Source organism: Paralichthys olivaceus, chromosome 2 (assembly GCF_024713975.1).
Source record: "Paralichthys olivaceus isolate ysfri-2021 chromosome 2, ASM2471397v2, whole genome shotgun sequence".
Lineage (NCBI taxonomy): Eukaryota > Metazoa > Chordata > Actinopteri > Pleuronectiformes > Paralichthyidae > Paralichthys > Paralichthys olivaceus.
Genome location: NC_091094.1, coordinates 16,908,853 through 16,927,003, shown reverse-complemented (window position 1 = coordinate 16,927,003; position 18,151 = coordinate 16,908,853). Strand labels below are relative to the sequence as shown.

The window sequence follows — 18,151 nt, the reverse complement described above, 5'->3', positions numbered from 1 at the left end:
ACATGACATGATTTTCCATTTTAAAACTGATGGTATTATTTTATTTCACTGATGAATTTATTACTGTTTGCACTTATTAATGTAGACTTTAAAATGTTGCTCTATAATAATAATAATAACTATTATTATTATTATTATTACTGACAAGTTTTGTATGCTCAGATATCCTAATTAGGACTTTGCATTATATTCATTATAGACAGCCTAATCAAAACCTTATCCCTGACTTCAACCATGACCAGTTAACGTCTGCATTACATATCATTTAGCTGACGCTTTGATCCAAGGCAACTTACAAAGAGTGCATTCAGCCATGAGGGTACAAACCCAGAACAGCAAGAATCATGTCTGACTGATCTGAAACCAGCCACGATGAATTTTCCCACTAATCTCAACCAGGAGCTTTTGCCTCATCCAGGCTTTGGTCCCAATGAGGTCTACTGGTCCTGACAAGGTCAGGGCCCAACTGAAAAATGTCCTAGAGAGGAAATAAAATGAGTAAACATACATAATCACTATAATGAAAAAGAATTCTATGAACACACCAGTGTAATTATTATTATTTGATGGGTAATTTGCACTAATGATCTCAGTACTGCATCAAATCCTAGCTACTGCCCCGACTGCTCGCCCAGTGTATTTTCCTGAACAGACATGAGAACAGACCTTTTGCGTGGCAGACATTTTTGATTTTCTATGGCTGGAAGAACAGAGGCGTAACAAAGTCAACTAGATGGAATGCAGCCGGTATTATTTATTCATCACATCAGAGCTTTCCCTGTTGTCACATATTAACATGTGGCTCACAAGTCTACATATTGAGTGTGTGTTATCATAAAGGCCCAGTGTGTAAGATTTAGGTGAAAGGGAACTATTGGCAGAAATTTAATGTAGAATAATCCTCATGATGTTTTCACTAGTTCATTTCATCTAAATTGTAACAATTGTAGTTTTCCCTTTTTATTCAAATACTTTATATTTACATGGAGGGGACCCTCTCTACGGAGGAGCCATGTTTTTTACATTAGTCCAGACTGAACAAACTAAACACCTTTTGAGTTTTTATGACAACTGACGCTACCACAGGTTCTTTTTCATGTTTGGAAGGAGAGGGTGAGGTGAGGGGTGTTCAGCTGCAAAGTGCAATTTCAACACTAGATATCACAAAGTTCTACACACTGAACCTTTAAGACTTTTATCTTGTTTAGTCACTGTGGTTTAGTCATCCTTTTTACACATTGCAGTTGAGAATGATCTAAATAGTAGGGGCTCAGTGTCCTGACACAATGAAGAAATGATCATGTAGCAGAAAAACACAAATATATATTATAAAATTAATGATTTCTAAATTCTATTAAGCGGCTTAAGTTTGTTGTACATGTTGCCTCACTGGGACACTTGAATATAACAGTTCTCTCTCAAAGAAAGTGGCATGTTCATATGTTTGCTGTCTTGCTGGAAAGTGAAGTAATGATTGTGTATTAAATAGCAAATATGGAACAATGGGGTGAGTTTGTGAAGGTCACCACATTTGTGAGATGTGTGAGCGGTCTCTCCCTCACAAGAGATTTAAAGAGTGAGGACCTTGTGAGATGTCAAATTAGCTCATTGAAGTGAAAACCCCTTTGCATTCACCAGGTTTTTCAAACACTGCAGTTCATCTGAACATTACATCACACAACACCCATGTCTCATATCAGACACAAATACCAAGACAAGTAACTGAATCTCATGTGAGGAAAAACCTGGATGCATTAAGGAAATGTAAGAAATTGACCACATTGACACACAAAATGCTACACTGATATATTCAAGAGTTTTTTTTATTTGACATCCCAATTTTGTTTGACAACATCATTGGCATCGCAGTGATTTTCTTCTATAAGGAGTAATAGTAGAGCAAAACGTTGGATCTTTTTTCTTTAAATGGAGAGAGAGAGAGAACATTGATTTCTGTTCAGTCCATCAGCCTTTTACCTTTATTGTCTATACAACGTAATACACAATCCATTAAAAATATTAAGTACTTAGCCGACCTGAGCTACAAGCAGATAGAGAGAACAGCAATAACAAAGACATGACAGAAGATGTGTGTGTGTGTTGGTGACGTGAACTGTAATTCCATAGCATTGAAAGATGTCTGATGAAAGACGTAAACACATACAGCAGTAATAGTAGCGGTACAAGTAATGTTACATAAAAGGCAAATATTAATATATTAAGAATTAATCCACTGTGACTGCATCATTAGCTTCCACCTTTCTTCTCAGGAACATTACTGCTCGGTGAGGCAGTTGTAAACCCACATAAACCTCGAGGGGAGAAGGCAAAACAATCACCAAACAGATTCTCAGTGTGTATTAGACAGGGAGAACGAACAGGGATCATTTGAAGGTGTGTAGCCGACGTTGGCCAAAATCAGTCATCCCACTATAACATTTGAAAGAAATAAACATAAAAAGAAAGTGCAAAAAAATTATTTCAGATTGGCTTCAGAAATATTATCAGCCAATTGAGGAAAAACATATATATATATATACACACACACAATATAATTTGTTGAAAGTCAGGCAATATAAAGCAAAGAGAAAACAGACGTGAGAATAAGATACTTGGAATGCTGACACTAGCCAACATCGTCTCACACTACAGAGCGTCAGCCAGTCCATCCAGAGTTCCCAATTGCCATCTTTGAACATAGCTCCATCTGGCCCCTGTGTGTGAGAATCAGGGGCCACAGTCAGACAATTGGAGATCAATCGCTATCAAGTCAGGGGCCGCGAGGTCAGAAGGGGTGTCATTCTTCTCATGTGTGTGTGATCTTTGGGCAATGGATTTTGCAACGAGTACCCTAGTGTATTAATTTGTGTGCTAAGTGGGCGGTGGGCGTGGGGTACATCCATTTGCAGCGTACTTCGTGTGGGGTTGTGTTGATGGAATGAACAGTGGTTTGAAGAAGGAAGACCAGCAGGGAAGTACTTTCCCTCGGAGCAAGGTGCAGGTGATGTAACCGGTGACAGGGTGGTTCAGAAAGCCAAGAGAGAAGACGGTCCGAGTTGTCCTTTAGCAGCTGCAGATTTCTGCTGAAGGTTTAGCTCTGTCGTTCCTATCCAGTTTTATGGGCTCTGGGAATTCATTATACAACTCCACTTCTGTCTCCTGTGAGGAATCAAGAGACAGACATAAGCAGTGTAGGGAAACATGACACCAACTCATTTATCATTTTCGTTTTTTAAAGCAGCTGTTACTCACCTGTTTGAGGGCGTTACGTGCAATTGTCTGGAATGCCTGTTCTACATTTATGGCTTCTTTGGCACTGGTCTCAAAGTAGGGGATGCTGTTCTTACTCTGACACCAAGCCTGAGCCCTTTTGGTGGTTACCTGTGAGTATGAAGATGAAGAGCATTATCAATATAGAAAGCTTAAACAAGTAAATGTATCATTTAGAGATTCAATAAAAAGAACATTTACTATTTTTCATACCTTATAAAAAATGGATTTGGAGCATTAAAGGGTTACATTGACAACCTATTACTGGGGGTGGAAAGAAAAGGAACTCAAGCATGAGTAAAATCAGTCAGAGGGGGGGGGGTGGGAGGGTTGAATAGTTCTAATAATGATGATAAAACTATGAAAGAATACATTAAGGCTGCCAGGCCTATTTCTATTTTAATACATGTAATTTGTTCTGGGTGAAAACTGCACCAAAGGCAACCAAAAAATCCACAGGCACTTTGCTGCCTGTCCACACGACTGATAATCGATAAATACAAATGTATTAATTAACATGGCAGCCGGTGTTTATGTAGCAATATTAAGCTACATAAATCCAACAGCTTTTCATTTCTTGCAGAATTAACAGCAAAATAAAACAGCAGAAAAGGCCACGGTGTATAAACAACACAAACTCTACAGCAGCCGACAAACACAGACCAAATTCTACATTGCTAAGAAACACAACAGTTTTCTATGCTATGATCTGTACAGTGACTTACAACTACCAGTCATTTGTTGCACACACGTGAACATCACTCTTGAGTCTTGTGCACCAGCACGACCTCTACAATCTGCTCTAGATGGGAATTTGATTATTTATTCTTTATGTAAAATCTAACCAGTCCACTCAGCTCAGTCACAACATATGGACAACATCAGAAAGGTGGAGCACACCTCACTGACGGTGAAGTGAATGTAGAAGTCCCAGCTGAAGGATCCAACATCAGTAAATCAAAAGAAAGACAACAGAAAAAGCAGTCAAGAGCAAAATAAAATGTGCTTTGATGGCTTCTGGGCAGATCAAACAATTTATTCAATTTTCCAAAGATCTACTTGATAACCCAACATTTAAATATGTAGAGTCATTTAAATATCTTGAAGCTGATGTCAATTCAAGTATTTAAGAGCATCGGCAACATTAACACTGTGCAGCCAGAGGTGTTTTAAAGCACTAAAACCCTCAACGTGGCTCCGTATGCATGTTCACAGGTGAAACACATCCACAAGAGCTGGGCCTAAGTGTTTGGAGGTCTGCCATATGGACAATGCAATCGAGGATGGGTCAAAATGTGTCTATCATGAAGGCATTGTCTACCCATACCAACCTGTCTGTTCTCCAGGTCGATCTTGTTGCCTAGCACCACAAAAGGGAAGTTCTCTGGGTCTCTGGGGCTGGCCTGGATCAGGAACTCGTCCCTCCAGCTGTCGAGTGTTTTGAACGTATTGGGTGCGGTCACATCGAACACCAGCACGCAGCAGTCTGCTCCACGGTAGAACGCAACACCCAAGGACTGGAACCTCTCCTGGCCAGCTGTGTCCCATATCTAGGCAAAAATAGAAAGACAACAATTCTAATAAATGGAGAGGATTACAGGAGTGAGGACAAGATGGAAACAAACACAGCATTATGATGAGAATCTAAAACGATGCTGCTGTTTTAAAACTTGAATTATTTAATGCTTCATTCCCCTAGTACGTGTCTGACCTCCTCCTCCCCTATACTTCATCCAGGAACCTACAATCCTGAAATACAGGTCTGCTCACTGTGCCCTGCACCAACCAGCTCTCTCCTGGCAGAGATGAGCAATGCCCCATCTCTGGACAGTTTAACATAACTCTTTAAATCTGTTCACAAAGGTTTTGACCAGTTAAGTTTCATTATCCCCAGCTAGAATTTCCACTATTATTTCCTGTCCTGTTTCATTTTTCTAACTTTCTAAAAACTTTTGGTACTGAACGGTGCCACATGAATCCAAGTTATTATTAGTCGTAACTGTGCCGCACCTGCATTGTAACGAGCCGGTCGTCCACCATCACCTCTTTCGTCAGGAAGTCTGCTCCTATTGTAGCTTTGTACTGGTTACTGAACTTCTTGTTCACGTACTGGTTCATGAGGGAGGTCTTTCCAACACTGAGCAACAAGAGAGCAACAAGAGAGTAACAAGAGAATAACAGACACTGTAGGTGGTGGAACAGGAGAAAAAGTCAACTGTGGTACAAGTTGACTGACGGCCCTTGAAATAGAGCAGAGGGAATTTGAATGTAATTTAGACCCCATTTCTTCTTCGTACCATGTCATGCATCTTGAGCCGTTCATAGAGCGATCTCATGTCAAAAGAGCAAAGTGCAACCAAAAAGCCGATTACAACATTCATGTTTTAAGACACCCCAGTGCAGAACCTAAGCATTATAAAGATATTACAGTTATTATAACAGAAGTGATTGTGTCTTGTTAGTTCTGCAAATAAAAATAGTTAAGCTGAATTGATAAGGAGCAGAGGCCTTGTTCTGCCTGGATACAGTTTGTGTCACATTAATAACTCCTGCCAACAAGGAAGTCATCTGAATACAGAGTGACTTGAAAAGAGGATCCAACTACTGAACTTACACCCTTTCATTTAGTTGCTTTGCTACAAAGCTTTGTAGAACATAAATAACCGATGACTGGTGCTGTTCTGCGTTGTGTGTCATGGTGGGACTCACCCAGAATCTCCCAGGATGATGACTTTCAGGAGCACTTTCTTCCTGGATGTCATTTTTCAGCAGCTGCAGAGAGACAAACAACCTTTAGTAAGTTCCACATGCAAAGAGTCATAAACTAATCACCACATTAAAATCAATAAAGTGAATATGTCTCAGTGCAGAGAAGGCCATAGGGAGACATTAGTCTACAAATTTGCATGCAGAGCTTCTTGCCCATGGACCAATCAGCTTTGAATACCATTTATTCCAGTCATGTGCTTTCTTAGCTGCCAGGCAAATCACGAGGACCACATCATTCTTTCTCTTTCCCTTCTTACACACCACAGGAAGTCACCTCCTTGAGAACAGACTCCTCAAAACCAAGTGACACATCTGACATTTTCTGCTGATCTCACGGTCACTGAGCAGACCAGCTACTACACTTAAAAGAGCATACTCACCATGAGTTAGGGGACACTCTACATGTGCATTTAAAAAAGCCTTATTGTCTGAGTCTTCATATGTGCACACAATTGTATCACAGATGCAATTTTATAGCAAATAAAAATCTAATATTGTACTAATGAGATCTCACTATGTCATCCCTTCAAATGTAGTTATCAAAAAATAAAAGCTCAAAGAATGAGGAACAACTTTGGCATGTGTAAAAAAATTTCCTCAATTGTAGGGTCAACAATATACATGTTGCCTCAGTGGTTTTTTAATCATACCTTGAGCAATAACTGCAGCACGCCTTTAGGAAATCTGTGTAATTTTTAAAGCTCAAATGCAGCAGTGAACAGTGATGTGCTTCATTCCCTTTTATCAAAATTGGTTAAGCAAGATCTGAGATTTTGTCAAAAGCACAAGTGAGCAAATCATGTTCTGACCTCTTTGAAAGTGCAGCGGGGGGACAACATCACAAGAAGTGGTTGGTAGTTGTGCACAAAAGATTGGGATTGCTGATGTCAAAAATAGGGAGTAACATTTTTCTGCTATACTGATGTATCGGCTGATATATACAGTTATTTAAAAACACATTGCTAAAGTCTGTCTTTATCAATCCCTTGTGAGAAATACAATTTATTGAGGCTTGATATTTTACAGTTTGACTACATACTTTATTATGAAGAAAAAACAAATACAACCAAATATACAGAAGTTGCAAAAACTTAAGTAAAAAGGTAACATAAATGTTCACATTTTCTACATTGTTTATTCTTTACAGTTTTTATATTAGTGCATGTCAGCAAAAAGAAACTGATTTGCTTAAGTCCTTTTTAGTCCCTCCTAATATTAGTAATTTCACCCTCTATTTACAGTATATCGTGACAGCAGCTCATTACAAAACAAACAGTAAAACAGAAAACAAAGAAGTCTATGTTCCAGTCCTGAGGGATTGTCTAAAATAAACCTTCATTACATAACAGGCTGCGTATTCACTTGTCTTACTCGTTAACACTCGAGCACACCGATTTTGATAAGAAACAAAACCTTAGACGGTCCTCTGTAGATGTGCATGCTGTTAGTGAGGGTGGCTGCAGTAGTGAATGTCTGATGGGAATAAGATGCAGTGTTTCCCTACAACAATGAAGGAGATCTTAAATGTGACTACGGGCAATTACATGTGTTAATCACTAAGGGCTGCAACAAGTAAATAAATTAAAAATACTGGAACAACTGTCAGTCAACAAATGAATTAATCACCCGTTCTGTGGATGGTTTTAGGGAAATCAAACGATCACTTTCATCTGTCTCTGTGAAGCGCACTAACCTGTTACACAACAGTCTAACAGAAAACTTGACCACTTCCTATCTGAACGTCATGTAAGTTCGGGTTTTCCCTAACATTACAAGACGTGAGACTGCCTCACCTAAGCTGAATGAACAGAAACAAATATAGAGAATCAGAATCATAGCTGTCACATATGCTGCAATCAGAAAGATTGAAGTTTGACAAAGTATAACTGTTAGAGAAAATAAATATGTGAGACGAGTCACTACTGACGTCCAATTAAACAAGAATTTTGGTTAAAAAACTGTTAACTTGTAGGATGGTTATGGGAGGATGAGGAAATCCTTTCACTATCAGTATTGCCCCTTTTTTTGGAAATGTTTGGTTTCAATGGTAAACAAATGATAGAACATAAATCAACAATACTTTAAAAAAACATTTTAAAAACACACGAAAATGTTGATTTTACACTAAATTGTGAGCCGTGAAAATAAATCCTGATTCTAAACTTAACCTTAAAACACAAACACTTCAGTTCCCATCTGGAGCTGTAAAGTACACTTGCATTCTTTGTGGGTGGACTAAGCACAGCACTCCAGTGACTAGCATACTGTGGAGAGGAGCTGACAGAAGCAAGAACCACAGCACATCACTGAAGCCTGGGCATACTCTACCCAGTCACATGACAACAGAGCAATCACATCCCACATCTTGATGCTTTCACAGACAACGGAGCGTAAAACATCAATTCCTGAACGCAGATTATGGTCTGTGACTGGAGCCTTAGTTTGAAATCGGATGAAAGTCTCTCACCTGATTCATTTTATTACAATTGCAACATCAGTGTTAACTGGAAAATTCGACTGATACAAATGTTAGCATTTTGTAACAAACCGAAAAATCTGTACAGTATTTGCGAGTTAATGAAAATCTGTGTTGTTACTTAATATCATATATAAATATATACAGGTACACACAATTTACTGTACTTCTGATGGAACACTGAATTGTAAATATACAAGTGCGTCTGGATGAATGTGTTTACAATTATCCTGCAAAAAGAAATGGGTTCTAGTTTAAAGTTACTTGTTTACTCAATTTCAGCTGATCAACAACTGTAAATGATATATTGTTTATGATGCAGGCACACCAACCATAAAAAACAAACTAGGGACTAAATATAGATTAGGACAGCTGAGATCAGATGTTGCTCAATGCTCTGTCCATCGCTGTCAGTTAGTTAGGCCATCTTCATGTTTCCTAAAGAACCATGTGATTGTGGTAGCCAAATGATGTCATGTCAGATAAACCAATTGTGTTGAAACAATAACTAATAACAGCACCAATAGTTTCTAGTATGTGTAGTATATTGTGAAGCCAAAGTTTATGTAAACTCACAACATCTTGGACCTCTGCCGTTATATTACAGAGCTGTATTAAATAGAAAGACAGATCCTTCAGAAAAATGATGTTTTTCACATGAGCTTACGCAAAATCCTGCGAATTCAACTGTAAACAATGAAGTACACCACTCCAGGACAAACTGGAGGGTATATGGTGCAATACAGCCGTCTATGCAACATGTGGAAAAAAGAAAAAAGAGACACGCTGACAGTGCCAGCAGGAACATAATGATAATATAAATAACATACTGATAATATTAAGAATCAGAAAAATCAAGTCACCGGATGTGAGATGAGCTCGAACTGAAGCTGATCCAAACAACCAGGTGGGTAATTCACAGTGAAATAGTTTTAATGTCAAGTTACATTAATGTCAAGTGACTTCAGATGAAAAGTTGTCAACAAATGCAATAAGTTAAAAAGAAAATCACAGAGCAGGGACACATCTCACTGTTTCCACACGCAAGGAAAGAGGTTCAGGAGACCAGAGGGGAAAGGTGAGATGACATGCATTGAAAAACATTAGGACTTTTGGAGTTTGGACGTCAACAACACTGGCAACATTTCCACCCAACGTGTTGGTTCAAGTAATAGGCGTTGAAACCACATCATCAAATGAAATATCTCTGACTAAACAAAGTGAAGCATGTCCATGCATGAGTCACAACCGCAACCAACAGTCCGTGTTCCTGGGAACACAACGACACACAACACTGCCAACAACAAGTCGCAGACTAACACCTTTAAACATGACTACCACAGAGACCGTTTCCAGTGGAAGAGCTGTGAGCGTCCTGCAGCTTCTACCTGGGAGCATGAAGGCTGCGGGGAAACGTCACTATCTAACACATCCACACTCTCGACATTGGACAGAGGACATATCTTGACGGAGCTTCGTTGCACAGCGTCGTCTCCTTCCTCGCTGGACTGGACCCAGAGGAGACTCAGGCCTTGTTTTCGCAAACCAGCTTCTCGAAAAAACACCGCAGCACCATTAACATTAGCCGTAGCTGCGTTAGCGTTGACAGGAAACCGAGCGGATGATGAGCGAGTTAACATTCATCACAGGATCAAACTGATTGTTATCTGGAAGATAAAAACTTACTTTGGAGCTGAAGCACAGCGGAGAGGAGACCTGAGCACCGGGGCGGGCTGTTGTTCAGGAGGGAGCTAGCGTCAGAGGCTAACTAGGCGTTAGTTTGCTAGCTAGCTTCCTCGCTGGCACTTAACTCGTGAGATAAATTGAGTTTGGCAACGCCTCGATTCAGATCCCAATAAAAAACAGAGTCGTCCTTAACGTGAACACTTAAAAACCACAGTGTCGTAGACGGAGGAGGCAGATTTAGATGATTAAATTTGGCACTTTGTTAGAAGCTAGTCTGCCTGGAGACCTGCTGCTGCTGCTCTCTTCCCCTTTCACTTCCTCCTCCGACACTACGTCTGCGTCCTACGTCACGCGCAGCTCATTTGAATTGTCCCCGCCCACCAGCACAGAAAACAAAATGTGACTGTGAACATTCTACTCCTCTGAGCACATCAAAGGAAAGAAATCACAGGAATACTAACAACAACAACAACAACAGCAGCTATAATGATAATAATAATAATAATGATAATGATAATGATAATAATAGCAACTGTATTTATCTTTATTTATTTTAAACATGTAAATAAAAAAGAGAAATTACACAAACAAGTGACAAAATAGAAACACTAGTGACACTTTTTCCTCTTCATATGATCAGCAGCATGTTGTGAATGTGTTGCTTCATTGTGCTGAATCACTGTCAAAAGGGAAAGTCACCACTAGAGGGCACTGCCAGATTATTTTAAATAAGTGGAGCAAGCGAAGCAGTTGTCCCAAACTTTGTCTAACCTTCACCTCTGTCATTACTGCTCCATTCATCTCTGTGAAACATTTGTGGTTTGTGAATATAGGCTATACAAATAAAATGTCATATTTGAAATTAATTTGAAAGGTCATTACACATACGTAGGTTGGGACACCCTGAGACCTATGTGTGTGTGTGTACTTGTACTTATGTATTTGTGAAGACTTACTTTTTCAAAGGCTTGTTTAGTTGTAATGTTTAAGGTTAGGGTAAGGGCTAAGCAATGCATTATGACTGTCCTTACAAATGTAGAGAGACATGTATGTGTGTGTGTTTATAACCCTAAGAAGAGATCAAAACCTTCATGCTAGAGAAAATATCTGGTGATAATGCTTCTCATCAGTTTCCCTCTGTAGTCAGAGTCTCTGCTGTTGACTGTTTCCATTCTAATCCACCTCACTGCCAGTCTGGTGTGTATGGAGAGACGAATGAGAGGAAAGGTGATGAGATTGAGAATGCTGATCAGGCAGACCTTTTCTCAAATCAAAGGATTATCTAATCTGATAATACCTACTGACACAAACACACATGAAAGAAAGGATCCGGAAGCCAGGCGCTGCACATCGTAATCCACAGAAAATATGAGAAGAGGCTTTGACAATTAATAAACACACAGACACAGTAAATACAACAGACAGGTGACTGTGTTTGTATTTATTGATTTGTGTTGCCTCTTTAGGACTTTTTCCAGCACGAACACTGGCCTTGTCAGGACCAGTAGATCTCATGGGGACCACAGTGCGGTGCCAATGAGGTAAAACCTGATTAAGTTTGGAGGTAAAATGGAAGTTGTGGTTAGGTTAAGGCTAGATTTAAGACATTAATCTGTCCCGAAAAGGAGGGCTGCTCAAACCTTTCACTTCCAGCCATGTATCAATATGTGAAAATAGTAACAATTAAAATTGGCTCCCATCCCTTCATTAAACCCTTCAATCTTTAAGAACAAAACTGAGCTGCCATTGGCTTCCTATTATGACATTATCTGAACCTAACAGAATTCTCATCTCGATTTCCGTCTTCTTTGTGGCCACATGTGTGTCTATGTGTGTTTGTCCTCCTTGTTATTGGGAGTGTGCCTGTGCAGAGCCCTGATGACTGGGGCGACTCTTGTGTTTATGGAGGAATTCCTTCTGTCTCACACCTATTGAATGTCAAGTCTTTATGGCCTCTTTGGAACTCAGTTTGTAAACACAAATACTGGCATTACAAAAGGACGTGATAATAGCACAGAGGGAGGAAGGAAGGAGCCACATATTTGAAGCATCTGCTGCATTTTCATCTCTGCAAACAGTGTCACTGATGCACCTTAATGGTTGAAGGTATGAGGTCTGTCCGGGCTGAGTTCATGCTGCTGGAGAGGAATAAAACATTAATGCAAAGTGTGTTAATCTGTGAAAGGTATTCATAATTTCACATTTTGTGTTCAAGACATTGCAGCAATTCTGTCCAAATTTGAGGTGTGTGTGTGTGTGTGTGTGTGTGTGTGTGTGTGTATGTGTAACTTTGTGGCTGTATGGGAATCAAAAAGAGCAAGATGGAGATGAGTTGAGGAGATGGACAGATTGTTTGCCTGGGTGTGTGTGTGTATTTGTACAGATATCTTTGTGAGGACCAATTGAATCCTACAACCTACAGAGTGAGGACATTTTGGCTGGTCCTCACTTTCTGACCCACTAATTAATTAATGGGCTGTTTGAGGGTTAAGACTTGGTTTTAGGGTTAGAATTTGGTTCAGGTTAGGATTAGGCATTTAGTTTTGATGGTTAAGGTTATGCTAAGGGGCAATGGAATACATTATGCCCATGAGTGTCCTCACTAATATAGATGTACAAATGTGTGTGTGTGTGTGTGCGTGTGTGTGCATCAGGGGGTGGGTGCATTGGTCTGTGTCAGACAGCAAAGAGTGCCGCAGTTATCTAGGAATCTGAGCCAAAGCAACCTCACTAACTGAGAGGAGCAGGAGAAAGAGGACGAGCAGTGAGGAAGAAAGGAAAGAAGAAGAGGATGAAAAAAGAAGATAGAACACAGCAATAGAAATATCTGGAGAAAAAGAAGAGGGCACACTTTCCACCTGAAGAGGCACTTACTGAGATTTAAGGAGAAGCTGTGAATCAGCCTGGAGGAGGGAGGCAGGACCACTGCTCCAGAGATTAAAACAAAGTTGAGGAAAAGCCTCCATTTTCCCATGATTCCTTTTGGTTCTCTTGGTATGCTGTCACTGTATGTGGGCACCCTGCTGTCTTTAGATGCATCCCCAGCCTGCACACACCCTCCTTGCAGGGACAGTCTGGTGGCTGCACCCATGCCACCCGGGATGGGGGCAGGAGCGGGCAGTGGGGCCTGTGAGGGTCAGACTGGGACAGCGGCCTGTCGGATGGGGATTTCACTTCCAGCCATCTCAGACGCTCCGCGGCGGGTGGAGCACAGGCATGAGTCCCCCCAGGTTCAGCCTAAGGTAAGTGGAATCAAATGTTAGGTTATGCATTTTTTCAATTTATAGAAAATTTTTGTGATAAGAAAAGTGAGATAATGCATTTTTAATCAGATGTTTCTCAGTCATTTAAGAGTGACATGGGACAAATAGACAAGACGAGGCAGCTCTGTTCATTCACGTATGCCAACAACGACTTAGCGGGGGACTATCAGACACAGGTCAGCAGGTCCTCTCTTGTGGGACAGGCGGCACACTTAACTTGGCACCACCTAACAACCATGGAGCAATGACAGTCAGCAATGACAGTCACAGAAGGGATAAAATTAGGTCCGCTTTAAAAATGTCCTCATCATATGGTTGTGATGAGCTCATGCAGCAACAGGTGCACGAGGGACACGATCACAATGGCTGATGTAAGTGTAAAGAGACAGATTAGGGGTGACACAGAACAGGCCACTCAGCTATAAGCCTCATGTCAATGATGCACAACCATGCACAACTCTTTTCACTCAACATTTATAGATATATAACATTTCACTGAAGAATATGGAGGAATTGACAGCAGTTAACCCTGCAAACGTTGCCTTTGCAGACTGGAGGTGTCAAAGAGCGTCTCGTTCAGCTGCAGCGCTGCATGCACTCTCTCCAGGAAACGGGAGGGGCCTGGAGTCAAGGGGGCCAGGAGAGCAACTCTCTGGGAGCCATCCTGGCTCTAATGGCAGCTGTGCTGACAGAGTGTGACCTCCACTGTCACAGCCAGGCCCTTGGGGCAATGGCCAAACGACTAGGTGAGTAGTACACATTTATACTTCCCACCTCTGCGCACACACACACACACACAAACTCCAGCATGCTCACTCCCCCCACACATAGTAAACAGAACCTCAATGAGGCCTGCTAAGTGTCGGTCATAGGTGAGTGCATAGGAATTTAACTGCACAGAGAGGAATGAGATGTGAAAAAAGCTTTAAAGAGTTATCAAACAAACAGGGAGCTCTCTGCACAGTAAATAAAGACAAAGCATCTGTTTTCTGACCCTGACGACAGCGTGATGTGCCTCACTGATAAACCTGATCTCTCTCTGGGCTCACAGAAAGTGCAGCAGTGGGGAGAGAGGGGGAGAAAGACCTGCTGCTATTCCTGAAGAGCATCACACAACACCCACTGACAGGTATGGGCTGGAGGAGTGGTCACATGATGCAGTTAATGTGGACAAATAAGTTGGAATAGAAAATGTCCTGTGTGTGTTTCTCAGTCGCCCCTTTGGAGAGGTTACATCCTCAGGACTGTGCAGAGATTTACAGGCTCGGCATCAAAGACAGTGGAATCTACACCATCCAGCCTGACCTGCATAGGCCGGCACTGGAGGTATTTCAGATACACTCATAAACACACACACAGACCCCCCCCCCCATACACACACACCGCTCTGCTTCTTTTAGAGATGTTTAAGCTGTCTGTGGATCAGCAAAATCTAGGCTTTATAATATCAAAGTCTTTGTTATGGCTCAGGCTAAATGTGACATGGAGACGGCGGGCGGTGGTTGGACGGTTGTCCAGAATCGGCAGGACGGTTCCCTGAACTTCAACAGGACATGGCAGGAATACCGGGAGGGCTTTGGGAGTCCGCAGGGAGACCACTGGCTGGGGAACGCAGCACTGACCGCCCTCACCTCTGTCGGCCAACACCAGCTCCGGATTGAGCTGGAGGACTGGCACCAACAGAGACGCCATGCTACCTACAACAATTTCAAAGTGGCCTCAGAGGCACAGAGGTGACACACACTTATATTCAACCCCTAAACAATACTTAAGAACCGTCATGACTAAATCTGTAAATCTGTTTTTAATGCATCAAAAAACACATTAAAACCAAAATTACAGAAAACATGAACACAAGTCTCAAAACACTGGCACTTTTTGACACCTAATTAGATGTGATATTATACTACTAGAGTCCTGTTTAGGTTAGGTGTCTCTGTCTTGGTTCCACAGTACACTCATAAAAGACAGATGTATCATGAGTTACTTTTATTTTCATCCAGGTATCGTCTGACAGCTCGTGAATACTCTGGAGATGCAGGCAACGCCTTGAGCTACAGCAAACGCTACAACCACGACGGCAGATCCTTCAGCACTGCTGACCGGGATCATGACCGCTACGCAGCAGGAAACTGTGGTCAGTACTATGGCACAGGCTGGTGGTTCGATGCCTGCCTGGCGGCCAACCTGAATGGACGGTACTACATTGGGCGCTACAGTGGTGTGACCAACGGTATCTACTGGGGGACGTGGTACATCCTGACAGACGGACAGACTGGAGAACGCTATTCCTTCAAGAGGGTGGAGATGAAAACGAGACCTAAGAACTTTGTGGGGACGTCCTAAATCTAATATGACTCAACTGAAAATAAGTGGCACAACTGACTGTAATGATCATGTCAGTCACAGATGTGAGATATAGAGTTACAGAGTTATCACTGTGTTTAGAACAGCTCCCGTGTAGCTTGTGAAGTACATGCAGACGGCAGCTAATAGATTCAAGAAAAATATACTAAAGATACTGTTTAAATAATATTTCATATTCACTAGCAGACTGTTTGAGGCTAAACTCCACATTACATTATACTACTGTTAATTATGGGGCTACTCCATAGACCGTACATAAAGGACATTATGACATCCCCAAAGTGAAGCCAAAGTGTCTCAATCGCCACCTGGTGGTTGGCTGCAGTACAGGTTATAAACCCCGACAGACATCGACCAAACTAAAAAGACAAATAAATTCTTCTCAAAGATGGTTTCTGTCACTTTAGGTAGTTCTTATCACACTGATGTTTGTTAAAGGGCTAAAGTTATTTAATGATATAAAAAGGGGTGTAACTTTATGATTGACAGCTGAGACGTACTCATGTTTGGTCAAACGCATGGATTGGTGAGACCTCCATCTCCATTCCCTGGTCGCTACTGCTCCACATGTGCAAGATGGCGGCATTTGAATCTGGGATATTTTGGCTTCATTTCAGGATAGCGGGAGGAAGTGGAGACGTGTCTTCCATCTTTTAAAATGGGTCTACGATTAAACCTTGGCACAGAAACAAAGAAAGAGATATTGAAATAACTGTAGCTGTTTGTGTTTTTGTTCTACATTTTACGCACATTAAAAAATAACTGTCTGTGGTAACTGACTCAATCACTAGGATGCTCAGTGTATAGATACAAATGTTGTTTACATATAGAGGATGAATTTATTGCAACGCTGCACATGCACATACAGCACAATAAAGAGTAAACACAAAACATATTTATGTAAATGCATGGATTTATGGAATGTGTATATGCCACCACCAGCCAAGTCAATGTAATTTAGTTGTATTTACTTCCTGAAGTCAAGAGGTCATTGTGATGCAGTAGAGGGAGACTGACAAATTCAAACTCCATCACTGTGTCATTCATGCAACAGACGGGCTGTGACCTCCAGAACCAAACCCAGAACTCATGGTTTGACAGTCAACAGAGAGAAGCCCAGTTTTGGAGAAACCACTTTTCTCATCCCACCACTTTCCCAGGAGCTGAGACACTGATTCTGAGACACACTGATGCTGAGACACTGCTGGTGACCCCTGCAAGGTTCATCCTATTGTCATTTACTCCAAATACCCACCCTTCGCCCACTACTATCAAGTCACACACACACACACACACACACACACACACACACACACACACACACACACACACACACACACACACACACACAGCCTCCCCTGCTTTTTCACATCGGCGTCAGGCGAGCAGCTCCCTCTTGCTGCGCTTCACAAAGGCTTTTCTGGGAGTTTAGAGTTGGTGTGTGAGCACTGAGGTTGACTTGTGTGTGCATGTATGTGCATGTGTGTGTGCAAATTGCTGCACCTATTTTAGCAGTGTACATAATAAGTTGTCAGTCGCTCCAACAAGCAGTGTTTCTAATATTAACCAGTGGAGGCTGAGGGCCTAAACAGAGACACACACACAGTGAACAGACTCTCGAGCAGCTACGGTATTTCACATACACCACTAATACACACACTATGACATGCCTGTATTCATGTGCACACACACACACACACACACACACACACACACACACACACACACACACACACACACACACACACACACACACACACACAGACACACACACACACACACTCACACACACTCACACACACACACAATCACACAGGATACTGAAGGGCTTCTCTCAGCACATAGAAGTGCATGATGTGCTTGACTTCATTAAAACAATTTCAGAATAAAATGGCTGTTTGATCATGCCGCCTTAATTGTTGTTATGTAACCCTTTTCCCTGTTCTCACACACACACACACACACACACACACACACACACACACACACACACACACACACACACACACACACAGTTAACCAAAAGTAATCAAGATCAGTCATCCATATATGCTATTATACATATCAGCTTTCCCTTTTGATTTTGAATGTGTGTCCTTGTGTGTGTTTTGTTGCAAAACAGGGTAAAACAACATAAGGTTAAAAGGTGAAAGGCACCATATCCTGCCCCCTGGTGGCTACTGGTTGTACTGGAAAGGCTGAATATGAAGCTTCATGTCCATGTGTCTTGTATTTTCCTTTACCAGTTTTCTCCAGCTGACATAAACCTAAAGATAACTTTAATTTAGATTCTGGCAAAGGTCCTGTTGGCCCATATAAA

General features: G+C 41.4%; 2 protein-coding genes across 2 annotated transcripts; one reads left to right on the top strand and one right to left on the bottom strand.

Annotated features, from left to right (window-relative positions):
• Window positions 1-1,805: 1,805 nt before the first annotated feature.
• On the bottom strand, window positions 1,806-10,565 carry LOC109629311 (ras-related protein rab7-like). Its single transcript, XM_020086986.2, has 6 exons — window positions 10,202-10,565; window positions 5,980-6,042; window positions 5,281-5,407; window positions 4,602-4,820; window positions 3,253-3,381; window positions 1,806-3,159 (listed from the first exon to the last, which is right to left on the bottom strand). Exons 2-6 carry the CDS (start codon window positions 6,030-6,032, stop codon window positions 3,064-3,066), a joined length of 624 nt encoding a protein of 207 aa, XP_019942545.1. The 5' UTR covers window positions 6,033-6,042; window positions 10,202-10,565; the 3' UTR covers window positions 1,806-3,063.
• Window positions 10,566-13,173: 2,608 nt separating this feature from the next.
• On the top strand, window positions 13,174-15,961 carry LOC109629085 (fibroleukin). Its single transcript, XM_020086562.2, has 6 exons — window positions 13,174-13,443; window positions 14,015-14,210; window positions 14,516-14,593; window positions 14,678-14,790; window positions 14,935-15,197; window positions 15,468-15,961. The coding sequence occupies exons 1-6, from the start codon at window positions 13,174-13,176 to the stop codon at window positions 15,808-15,810; spliced, it is 1,263 nt and encodes a 420-aa protein (XP_019942121.1). The 3' UTR covers window positions 15,811-15,961.
• The last annotated feature ends 2,190 nt before the right edge of the window (window positions 15,962-18,151 follow it).

Bases quoted from the DNA above. Each gene is read 5' to 3' on its own strand.
- LOC109629085 (XM_020086562.2), top strand. From the start codon at position 13,174: ATGATTCCTTTTGGTTCTCTTGGTATGCTGTCACTGTATGTGGGCACC. The intron at 14,211-14,515 runs GTGAGTAGTACA...CTGGGCTCACAG, and splicing joins GGCAATGGCCAAACGACTAG to AAAGTGCAGCAGTGGGGAGA. The intron at 15,198-15,467 runs GTGACACACACT...ATTTTCATCCAG, and splicing joins GTGGCCTCAGAGGCACAGAG to GTATCGTCTGACAGCTCGTG.
- LOC109629311 (XM_020086986.2), bottom strand. From the start codon at position 6,032: ATGACATCCAGGAAGAAAGTGCTCCTGAAAGTCATCATCCTGGGAGAT. The intron at 3,382-4,601 runs GTTGGTATGGGT...TCATACTCACAG, and splicing joins TCGACCTGGAGAACAGACAG to GTAACCACCAAAAGGGCTCA. The intron at 3,160-3,252 runs GTGAGTAACAGC...GATTCCTCACAG, and splicing joins CACGTAACGCCCTCAAACAG to GAGACAGAAGTGGAGTTGTA.